Genomic DNA, 12371 nt, shown 5'->3' with positions numbered 1-12371 from the left:
CCAGCGACACCGTAGCAAACCATTCGCACTGCGGGATCTGAGGCTTTGGGTGTAGCCGAGTCTGGGCGTCTTGCTCTGAACACTGCATGCATGTATGCGGGATTCAGAGGAGACAGGCGTGCGACGGCTTGAACATTATATCCAATAGCCATTATCTGGACGCTGACCGTAAACGCACTGAGCGAGAAGGTGCAAGAGTCTGACATTTGTTGCGCTATAAAGCATTGTTGTAACCCTGTCAGAAGCATATCACAAAGTCACCGACTTGTGCATTGCAAAAGCGCAGTGTGAACCAGTTACCGATTACCACGAATGGAATCACCATTTGTGTAATAGACCAAACTTTTCAAAGTGTGCTGCTCTGGAATGATGCACAAGACATAAGTAAACATGCATCACCATACTGATTTCGTCAGCGCTAGATAAGTAATTTGCAACTGACTTTTTCGTAGCGATAGCTACGTGCTACGTTACTGTAGCATTTCGAGCCTTCAGTAAGGTGGCTAAGCCACCCTGTGGCTGCGCTGTCACGTGGTGCGGAGCAGCTGCCAGAGCCGTGGCTGATCACGTGGTTGGTCACGTGACCAAGTTCCACCCGGCCAGCTGTAGCTATCGCGTCACTTCAGGCCAAAGCTAAACCACCGCCATTTTTTTTCTGCACTTTAAGTTTAAGTGACCAGACCATGGTTGCGACGTCACATGAACAGTGGTCGAAAGTGAGATTACGCGAGGAATAAACTGCAATATAACCGCTATTTTGTCGTTTGAATGCACTGTTACGCTAAACTGCTCCAGAAGCCGGAATGGCAGCAAGTGAACGTTCTATTGCAGTTTTTAATTGTATGCCTCACGTGATCTGGTACCCCCTCTTGACACTGCAGCCATCTTTTGTCGACTACTGAAACTGCGAGGCGTGCGGCGCACGTGCATCGAGGCGCAGGAACACCATGTAGCCCATGTCGTTTTCAGCTACACCTAAGCGCAAGCAGCTATCCGAAGATTCTGCCGAGCGGTGAAAGTTTTCCGAAACGTAGCGAACGAGCAGAAGCTGCAATGTGAGCGGTACTCTCGCTGCTGTAGCTCAGTCGTTACAACCATGGTTCTAGCACCATCGTTACGGCATTCAGCTGCCGAGCACGAGGACGGAAGCCAAATCTCGGCTATGACGGCCACGTTTCGTTAGAGGCGAGATGCAGACAACGGCCGCGCGCTTCGGGTTCGCTGTCGGTGCTGTTCGTTATATAGCCCCAGGCCGTCGAACTTTATGCGTCCATGCGAACGAAAGCCCGTCGCTTTTTTTTTACAGTGCTATATAGCTATTGGGCACCGTCACGTGGCATGACCGTGTCAAGTGATATTGCCACGTGACCTTATGTCACGGTAAACCTGGGTCGCATAAGCCTACGGGTGGCTCTGTTTGGAACAGCTGCCTGCGAGTGCAGGGGTGCATCGCACCAGGAATATATCCCCAAAACTATGCGCTTAAACAGCTATCGCTGAACATTGCGTTACACAGTCGTAACAGTCTTTTGAGTTTCTTATTTCCTTTTTTGAAGCTGCATAAGCGGCTCACCGGCATGCTTTCAAGTGGGCAGGCACGTAGACATGTTGATGTGTACTAGTCTGCTATGACTATTTTTATAACCATTACTACTACTGTTCGTTTGAATATTTGTTAGGATTTTAGTGATGTCCAACATTCTCAGGCAAAATTTTTGAAAATTTGAGAATAATAAAACACTTATAGGAATACTGAAGGTGACGTTCCATTCTGATATGTAGCAAAATCTTTCTTTTCAAGCGGTTCCATCGAAGAGTTAAGACTGCCATAGAAAACCAATGAGGAACGCTTTTGACCATAGCAGGAACGTCTATAGAACAAAAATAAGACTTCCGTCCGGTGATCTGCGGATATATTTATTGTAGTAAATTCTTGCATTATATGAAAAAAATTGCGTTCATAAACGGCTTCCCGCTCAAAGATGTCTTTGTCCAGAATTGCTGGGTGTGTTTAAAATGAATGTACAAAAAATTGACCTGACGTTGACGTTCGCAATAACGGTAATTTCAGCGACAGCTGGGGTGGGTGCCAAATGCTAATGCCATTCGGAGTGTTTAGTAAATCTGGGTACCGAACACTTACGATCGTTATCCATACATCAACTTCGCTTCATTATCGTCTATGGCGAAAATACCGTTCAAACGTCACACAACTATCGCATACTGTCGTATGAGCCTTGTTTATGTTGGCGAACAGCTCAGCGCGTAAAATTGTTTTTTTTTAGGAAAGGAAATGGCGCAGTGTCTGTCTCACATGACGGTGGATACCTGAACCGCGCCGTGAGAGAAGGGATAAAGGAGGGAGGGCAAGAAGAAAAAAGTGCCGTTGGGGAGGGCTCCGAAATAATTTCGACCACCTGAGGACCACGTGCACTGACATCGCACAGCACACGGGCGCTTTTTGCGTTTCGCCTCCATCGAAACGCAGCCGCCGCGGTCGGGTTCTAACCCGGGTACTCCGACTGCGAGCGCCTTACTACCGAGCCACCGCGGCTCAGCTCGTCCCGCTCGCTTCATAATTATTTTACAGCAACAACTAGACGTCCGCGTCCATAGATGTCACTGTAATACACACGTTACCCGGGAGCGCAAGAGCCCAACGCACAATTGTACCGTCGTGTCATCCTTTCTACCCGCCGCGGTGGCTCAGTGGTTAGGGCGCTCGACTACTGATCCGGAGTTCCCGGGTTCGAACCCGACCGCGGCGGCTGCGTTTTTATGGAGGAAAAACGCGAAGGCGCCCGTGTGCTGTGCGATGTCAGTGCACGTTAAAGATCCCCAGGTGGTCGAAATTATTCCGGAGCCCTCCACTACGGCACCTCCTTCCTTTCTTCTTTCACTCCCTCCCTTATCCCTTCCCTTACGGCGCGGTTCAGGTGTCCAACGATATATGAGACAGATACTGCGCCATTTCCTTTCCCCAAAAAACCAATTATTATTATTGTCATCCTTTCTTTGCATACACCACCGGCCATCGAATTCAAACTCTTGGTACGGTTCAAGACTCGCCAAGAAATGTCCAAGATTAACGACGCCAGAAGCCGCGCAGACCTTAATGTACGCAAATTTTATGCACCAGCTTTCACAGAGTTGTGCAGCACTTCCATATGTACGCAGTAGCGGTGTTCGACTAGTACGTCTGCTGTTGGAAAAGTTCCACCTGAGAGTTGGCACCACGCAGGCTCAAGCACCTGCTCTAAAATTCCGCGTGTACACGAGTAACTTCGCGTGATAGAAACAGTTGAGAACACGCACTTCACCCGAGGCCGGACTCTTTCATTTGAGCCGAGTGTTCCAGAAACATCTTCCCTATAACCGTGCAGCGGCGGACGGAGTCGTTCCTGCGGACTGCGTCCGCATTGCGGAGCAGAGGTTCTGTTGCGTTCTTGCACAGAATCTTCGCCGCGCCCGCAAAGCCCGCGGCGACGGCCAAGTCCAAGGGAGTCATGCCTTCGTCGTTTCGAATACCCGCGTCCGCCCCGAAGTCCAACAGAAGCTCCACGCACTTGTCGTGACCTCGGCGCGCCGCCACGTGCAAAGCCGTCTCGCCTCTCAGGTCCTGGACATCACGGACACCGTAGTTCTGCAGCAGAGATTCCAGCAGCTGCACAACATTCTGGGACGCGCAGTAATGGAGCACCGTCTGGCCAAAACGGTCGCACAGGCTAGGGTCCAGGAGATCCACCGTCTGCGTATTCTTGTCCGCGAAGACCGCCAGGACTTCGGCCACTTGAGGCGTCTCTGGTGGTGCACTGACCTGCTTGTCTGAAGCTTCATCGCCGTTCTCTGCTTCTGACAAACTCTGCGTTTCATCAACCCCGCTGTCGTCAGCTGACGCACCACCATTCGATGTCACGTGGTGATTCGCACCGCTTGTTCGTACGGAGCTTTGGCTACTTCCGGCGACGCTGTCTGCTATGGACTGTTTGCGCGACTTGTCCGCTAGCGGCAGCTCGATGAGCAGCGCGGCCGTCTTGTAGTGGCCTTTGGTCAGGGCCACGTGGAGGGCTGTCTCCCCTCGATCGTTCTGTGCGTTGCGGATGTGAGCAGCGTCGAGCAGGACCCGAACCACCTCAGGCCGGTCGTGACGACCGGATGCGGCCAGGTGCAAGCACGTGTCGCCGTACAGGTTTCTAGCGTCCCCCTTGCAGCGAGAGGCGACCTCGCGGATCACCTCCAGCTGCTCTTCGGTAGGCGCCGTGTGCGAGGCGACCGCCGCCTTGACGCAGGCGTGCAGCGGCGTCAGTCCGTAGACGGAGTCCGCCACGCCCTTCCAGGACAACGCGGCGCGCTCGAAGAGCAGCTTGGCGACGGCGGGGCTCCGGAAGACCTCGTGCAGTGCCGTCCAGCCGCGGTTGTCGCCCAGGCAGGGGTCGCAGCCGAAATCCAGCAGCACGGAGGCCACCGCCGGCTGGTCGTGGCGGGTGGCCTCCAGGATGGCCGTGCAGCCACCACAGTCCTTGTTTGGGTCATCGGCGAGCACGATGCCGGATGAGAGGGAGGCGGCCACGCCGGCAGCGTCGCCCGCTCGCACGGCTTCGTGCAGTCGCCGGCTCAGGGTGGCCTCGATGTCGCTGCCCTCCATGCTGCAGCTGCGCGCAGAGGAAAAGAAAAGGCGAGGCAGGATGAGCAAGCTTTTCGCTGCCGGCGGGAACTGTAGCGCATGATTAGTAATAGGTAGCACCGATTAGCGCGACGACGACGTTGATTAGCAATGGTGCTTATGCATCTTAGCTTCCGAATGGAATGGGCTACGTCGTACAGAATGTTAAGCAGACAATCAAGTGAAGGGAAAAAGAGGTGCTTGTTATGACGTTCATGACTTAAGCCAACAGTCGCCGAAACCAAGGAGCATAAGGGATATCTTTTTCCATTTGTGGTGTCAATTCGAATTTAACAGCGTAATTATTTTATCGCTTAAATATAATTGATAATGCAGAAAAAAAAAAACCATGCCGCCGGTGGGATCCGAACCACGGCATCTGAATTTCGCGTCCGGTGTTCTTCCAACTGAGCTACGGCTGTCCAATCTTCTGCTTTCAGGGGTATGTGTAGTGTAACCTAACCTTGAGAGTGTCCACCAGCGCCACCCTCGTCCATAGCGTGCACCGTTTGGGCGAGGGTGGCGCACCAGCCCACCAAATACTTAAATACTGCTACAATCTCATTCGTGGCGGCAGCTATAGAAATCGAATCTCAAAACGCCATGTGGCAGCTTCGAGTACTACTCTCTTTAGTAGTTCACTATCAAGAACCACGTTTGTTTTTAGCTATTCATAAAACTTGAGAAGACATTAAAGGGTTTAATGTGTATACTGGAAAACCACTCAGCGAAAACCAGACAGTGTGCGCTTCTCAATCGTGCATACTTCCGGAGTAATCGCTGACTGCGTGTCCCTTGTTGCTCGCACCTAAACACCGTTCTTGCAGACGAGGTACTTATGGCTGGGCACAAAACCGGCGGGAAAAGCCTTCAATTTCCATACCGCGTCCGCTGCTGAGAGGGCGCGTTTATCTATAGTTTTTTTCTTCTAACTTTTGGAAAAAGATTTACACGGTCGGAGAAGCAAGCGGACACACCTGATCTCTCTCTCTCTCTGAAAAAGCGGGAGACTGGCCACACATTCAGCGCTCTTTTTCCGTGCTAAACAAAGTACACATTTTTTTTTTCCTCGTGTATAAGCGAGGGCCACAAAAGCTCCCTTCCGTACACGCGGTCACCGGGCCATCCAACGACGTACTGCTTTCGACCTAATCAGTTTGGCGAATTTTAACAATATGCTTGAATGGACAGCTCCTTCGGCACTTTGCATGGCGTGTCTGAAATTTAGTTCTGCGTAATTTTTCTCAGCGGGCAACGTATTATTCGTTCGTTTTCACTGACCGTGAAACATGAAGAGAGCCAATAAGCCCGATGTACCTGTGTGAACTCGAGTGAGCTACGCTGTTCGTCACCGCTGCTCAAGAGCACGGGAGCTGCTATAGATGACATCATGTGCACACTTCAAGGGCCACACCTTGCCAGCAGTTGTACAGATCAGATAATGCGCAAAGCGATACTTATGTAAATGGAGCGGCACACACCATCGGGGCATGGCAAAGGCGTGCACAGTTCAACAACAGGGGGCCACCTTAGCAAACAGCGAAGAAACAAAAAAAATGTTGCTTACAGGGAGTAAGCTACTCATGTGCAGGTGTACACATGACACTCTAAGTCAAAAAGAAGGGTTAAAACGGGGCTAACTACATCACTTCGAATACTAGCAACGAAAGTCTAGTCCGTGGCACGTCCCTAAACAGTTATAGCCTCCAAGAAAGTAATGTTTACTACGGACGGCTGTGACTATACAGTTATAACCTCTAAAGAAATAACACCCGTAGCACTTTCAGCCCTTCGTGTTCGAGGAATATGAAAACGAACGACTAGTTGGCGCTCAAGAGCCAAATTGACTTCTACTACTGCATCGAACTTTAAGAGACTTCAAAGGTAATATGTGTTTAGAGGCAAAAACCACTCAGAACAGTATAAGCTTCTCACTCGTATACATCGATTACACGCTAATATATATGTACACCGCTCGCGTAGACGCGGAAAGCATGGAGGAACAGTTCCTTACGGTCTCAGCAGGCGGCTGGCTTTTGGGTGACGCTGGGTGACTCCGACAATGACCGGCTTCACCTCCGTCTCGTCCCTGCATATATCAGTCAGTTGTACACTTCACACCGCACACAGTCCCGAGTATCCGTCGCGCAGAAGACGCCATGCGTCCGAGTCGTATGCGACACAGCAACCCGTACACGGGGCTCTATCAACGCTGTGACTGGTCAGCAGCGCGTGCGCTGTCTCCAAAGTCGGAAGCCAAGATAGATGCCAAGGGCGCTGTTTACTCAGATGTGATAAACGCGGCGACTCGCGCTTAGCGAAAGATTGTAGGGAGCAGCGCGATCGAGTTATCTCTCTCGCTTCCTCTCTGCCACTCCCCCTCCTCTCCCATACTACCCTCTTGTGCACAGGGTACACCAGCCCAGCGCAGCACGAGGAATGCTGTATGCATAATAATATCACTTACTCCGCGGCGGTAACACAACGCTGCCTGAGGTGAAGGTGCAAGAGTTGGAGTTGTGTGCTCCTCTCGTCGCGGTGTCGTGTGCACGGAAACCACAGACTCCATCAGCACCAGCGCTATAGCGCGTCAGCAAAATGCAAAAAAAAGACTATCGCTTCACCCCAACCTGTACCCAGCGCGTCAACACTTGTAAGAATCGACTTTGTTTTCTTTTCCACCAACTTTGCTGGCTCTTCGAAAACAAAAAAAAAAGTTGCAGTTTCCTCTAGCGAGATGCAGTACGCTTTTTTCTGTTCAATGGTGACCCATATCTATATTCATGCTTGAATACGATACAGTCCTGATTTGGGATCTGGTGTTGTATATTCACGTTTCGATGCGACCACAATATGGGTGCAATCTCGTTAATTCGAACTCCCTTAATCCGAACTCCCGGTTTATTCGAACTGGCTCCATGGCCCCGTTAAGTGTAGCGCGATCCGGCTGCACTCAATACCCACTCCACGTGATTAAATCTAAATTTTCGGTCCCCATTAGAGTTATCATTATTGATATTTGAATGGACAATGACTGTTCCGCGCTTTCGAAGTACACGAGAACGAAATTCGGGACTGGCCAACTCCACCGATGGAACTGCCTGTGACGTCCCCGATTGACGACAATACTTTCATCTTGTCCTTCAAATATCTATGCACAACAGGGAGTGCTCTTCGATAGCAAAGCATGTGCCCATGGCAAAAACTTGAAACATGGCTCACTTACGGCCTCAATTAATGCATAGGCCTTCTTTTTTATAGTATCCTTTGTATCGAAAACAAAAAAAAAGCATGAAGGATTCAGTAAACCCTTGGTATCTGCTACAGCTACGTCTACACGCTTTCGTGCTATTCACGGATGTGTGTCTCAATCTCCTTATCGTCGTAGGACCGCCTTCGGAGACGTCTTGACGTGGCCGCCATATCCTGGTGCGCATTTCCTGGCGAATGTACACCGAAACGGGTCAGCTTGATATGCATTCCGCTAAGGAATAAAGCTAAGGAACAAATGACGTGGCTAACCTCAATCGCGACGTTGTCAAACGAACCGCCAGACCAGTGCTCCCCCTGGACATGCGTCAACGTCGTTCGGCGCTACACAGCCTTCAATAATAACGTAAATTTGGCAGGATGCAGCCACACATCTCGATCCTGTTCTTTGGCCGCATTTCGTGACGAATCTCTGTTATTCATTCCCTGGTCGCTAGTCCTGACGTCGAAGACTGTGCTCACCAAATTTAGTGACGCAGAGTCATGAATAAGAAAAATAGTGTAAAAAAAATTGGCAGTGGCAATTAACTTGGCTAACCCTGGAGTTCAGCGAAAAGCAAAGACGCTTGCTAAGCGTCTGAGGCTCGTCAGTGGCAGCTCCGCTACACGACCACGTGACTATGACGTGGTATCACATGGTCTTACGACACCCCCGTCGGATGTTCTTAGAGGTGCACTAAAGAGGGATCTGAACTCATCTTTTTACCGCAGGAACTCTATCTACACGTTCCAGTCATTCTTATAAACTTCGAATTATTGTCCTGTGCGGCCGATTGCACTAATAAAGTCGGATTATACGTACGGGCTCCCGCCCTTTTTTTTTTAACTCAACGCGGTAGGTAGGAGGAGTCAACCAACGCGTCCGCCACTGCCGTGGCGGCTTGCCGCTCTGCCATTGGCGGAGGTATACGTCAATCAAAAATGACACGTATTTTTATTTCCGTGGGCCTGATTTACGGCTATCTAGTCTGTGACTGAAACTGTTTATTCACAGAAACCTAAAAACAAAATAAAAGCGAAAGCGAAGCCGCCACTAAACTGGCTGAAAGGCACTCCACGCGGTGGTTGACTCCGCCTACCTACCGCGTTGAGTTCCAAAAAAAAAAAGGCGGAGCTGGGACGTTTAATTCGATTTAATTAGGGCAATCAGCCGCACAGGAAAATAATTCTAAGTTTCTAAGAATGCCCGGAACGAGTAGATAGAGTTCCTGCGGTAAAAAGAAGAGTTTAGATTCCTCTTTAGTGCACCTTTAAGGTCAAAGGTCAACCCGCAGGTCACCCAATGTCAAAGGTCAGCGGCCACCGGTCAACTAAAGGTCATGGGTCAGGGGTTCGACACTATAACTTCACCACATATGGTTATACATGGCTAACGCGGTAGGGCTGAATGTCGTTCAAGGTAATTCTCCGGCTATATACGCGACGACTGCTTCACCTAGTGAAGCTTTTCGCTTCAAAAATTCGGGCTCTGGACCGCTTAAGGGTGTGCGCTAGCTTTTGCGCAGCTCGCTAACTCAATGTACAAGAAAAGGCTCAAGTATTAAATCGCCAGATGTCATGCGCTGAGCGCCCCGTCAAGTTCAGTTATAGCGGCACTGCAGAAGGGAACACTTAATAGGTTCATGTTCAAGAAACAGGTCTACGTTTAAGTCTGCATTGAACTTCAGGAATAGTATACATGAAGCTCATCCTTCCTTACTGAAACTGCGTTATAAAAAAATTTAGTTTGCTTCCCGCGCATTCTCGGGGAATAATCGTTACCTCTCGTGGTGGATCAGTGGCTTTGGCGTTCATCTTCTGAGACGGTGCGCTTTGGCTGTGTTCTTGTCGGACATGCATCACCGAGCACCCCCTCCCTCCCCCCTTATCCTCCCCCCTTCCATCGATGAAGTTACATTTAACCCGTCCAAAAAAAAAAATGTGCCTGTGCTGAGCCCAAGCTCATGGGTTGGAATCTCAGCCTTAGCGGCCACTTTTCAATGGACGCCAAAAGCAAGACGCCCTTGTACTACGCGATATCAGTACTGTTTTTTTTTAAGAACCTCGGGTGGTCGAAATATAGACCACTCATACGGCCTCCCACATACAGCCGACGGGCAGGTTTGGGGACTTCAAAAAAAATACCTACATAACAAGAGCAGTTGGTTACGCGAGAAAGCGATAGTCGTTAACGTATATTGCGCGTCACTGCTCCCGTTAGGAGTCGCGCGCGATGAGCATGGTCATTTTCAAATGTACTTTTACTTCTCATTCCGCCCCTATTTTAACTGCGTGTACAACAAGCGGAATTCTATAGCGCATCCCTACTAGAAAAAAAGAAGAATTAATTCTATATAGACCTCGTAGCCTGCGGAAGTTCATACAACGCGATAATTGCATTTTCTTTCCCCTGTCGATAGTTGGAGTGAGCACTCTTAAACGACGACTGGAGATATTTTCATGATAGTTTATTTGGTGGAAGACGACGCACCAAATGGCGCGGTGACCTACGCCAGTCGAACAAAAATCACGCGCACACACATTCACTCCTGGTATTGCTGTCAGGGCGTTGGTAAGCATTGTGACCCTAAGGAAACAGGGCCTTCGTCGCCCACATCGCTGAAGCCTCACTCTCCTAAGCCTTAACCTTTCCCAATTTCAGAAAAAAAAATACTGTAGTTATGAGGCAAGGATCGAGAAGGTATATGCGCCCAGGGTGCCAGTGAAGGAGTAGCAACACGCTGGTAGTGCAAAGGGATCGGATCGCACACTTCACATTATTAGAAGAAACTTTCCTACACATTCACTAATCGTGGAAAGAACGATTTTCAGCGGCAAAGTATAGGCGTAGCAGCATATCGCCGCAAGCCAGCAGATATAGCGAAGCACGGGCAAACACTTCCTATAACCGTGCCTTTTCCGCCGGACAAACGCACCCATTGCCCTTGCAGGAGCACATAAGAAACGCCCTCGTGGGATATCAACGGACAGCTTGTTGAGAATGCAGGCCTTAGCTTGCACTTGGACGCGTTTAACTCGACAAGGCATTTGCGGTTTCTGCGTTGGCGATGCGTCTACAGCAGTAGCCAATGCATTTACAAGCAAATAACGAGAAAGTCTAATGGATACTGACTCTTCGTCACTGCTGGGCAGTACGCAGCACCTCTTCTCCACAGCCATGGTCTACCGGTGGCTTTGGCGTCCGCGTTGTGCGCAGCGTGCCAGCGTCGCCACAGAAGCTTTCAGGGTCTCGAAACAAGCAACACACCTGCGTCGAGCCGCAGCTGGCCGAACTGTTGTGCTTCTCGTCAGCACGTAGCTGCAGCAGCTCCTAGCTTTGCACGTCCACCGGAGGTTGTCGCTTCCTGCCGCGAGAAAGAAAAAAAAAGGGGGGGGGGGCGGTAGTTGACGACATATCCGTCTTCTCGCGTTGCTTTGCGACGCCGACTGATACGGTCTCCTCAGTTCTGGAGTTGCGCGCGTTACGGCGGTGGCGTCGAACCGCCAGGCGCTCGTGACGCGTTCGACGTCTTCGAGCAGGAGGAGCCGATGCGTGTGTCGCCCCGAGGCAGGATCCGTTTGCGGTGACCTCCGTATGAGTCATGCAGAATTACTTCGGAGACCGCGTGTATATTTAGGGATTTTTTTTATCTGTCATTCGTCGCTGCATGCGCAAGAACGCTGTAGTTGACGCAAGTTGTTTTGGGTTTGACGAAGAGTAGAAGGCGCTCGTTGCGACAGGCACGTCTGCGTTTTTCTGGGAACCGCATATATTTCCTCTTCCTCTGCAGCGGCGCTTTCTGGTAACACGTGTAATAGTTATCGAGACTTCCCAGACACGAATCTGATTAATACATGAGAGCGGACGCATGCGGCCCAGCACCAAGTCCCATGGCGGCAAAAGTTTAAAAACATGTCTAAATACGGAGACTAAACGAGTGCTATTGCCCGAGGTCTTCTGGTGCACCTGAGTATATCGTATATGATGTTTTCAATTCAGGCGATTAATTATTGATCATTATTGAAATATTACCCATTATTAATGGAGTGTAGCTCGACTTACCGTGTCTCCTAGCGGTGGTAATGATTTCTCAAACTGCTCCGATATTCATGACGACACCTGGTAGCGGATTAGTTGCTCGTGAATAAGGAAGTGGACGTAGGGAGCGGTAACTCGCTTGATTGGAAGAGCGCCAAAAGCTGTTCTCGCAAAGTGATTAATGCCGATAATTGGGCAATCGGATGAACCTTCATTGTGAACAACAGCGAAAGATGGCTCCAGCGCTGACTCTTCCTTCGTGTCGCATATCAGCCCTTCTTGCGCTGTTGTTTACAATTACGAACCGATCTCGCGCACGACGAATCGGCGCTTCCGTAAACCTGGCTCTCTTTTCATATTTTATGCATGCACCAATGGGTCGGACTGAACGGGCGTCGGAAACGCGGCAGTTGGGTAAAG

General features: G+C 50.1%; 1 protein-coding gene across 1 annotated transcript; it reads right to left on the bottom strand.

The window, feature by feature from the left end:
• Positions 1–3108: 3108 nt before the first annotated feature.
• On the bottom strand, positions 3109–11450 carry LOC144107980 (uncharacterized). Its single transcript, XM_077641238.1, has 3 exons — positions 11046–11450; positions 6678–6752; positions 3109–4652 (listed from the first exon to the last, which is right to left on the bottom strand). The coding sequence occupies exons 1-3, from the start codon at positions 11090–11092 to the stop codon at positions 3317–3319; spliced, it is 1458 nt and encodes a 485-aa protein (XP_077497364.1). The 5' UTR covers positions 11093–11450; the 3' UTR covers positions 3109–3316.
• Positions 11451–12371: the final 921 nt, after the last annotated feature.

Source organism: Amblyomma americanum, chromosome 10, assembly GCF_052857255.1.
Source record: "Amblyomma americanum isolate KBUSLIRL-KWMA chromosome 10, ASM5285725v1, whole genome shotgun sequence".
In the NCBI taxonomy this organism is placed as follows: Eukaryota; Metazoa; Arthropoda; class Arachnida; order Ixodida; family Ixodidae; genus Amblyomma; species Amblyomma americanum.
This window is presented reverse-complemented; position numbering and strand designations above follow the sequence as displayed.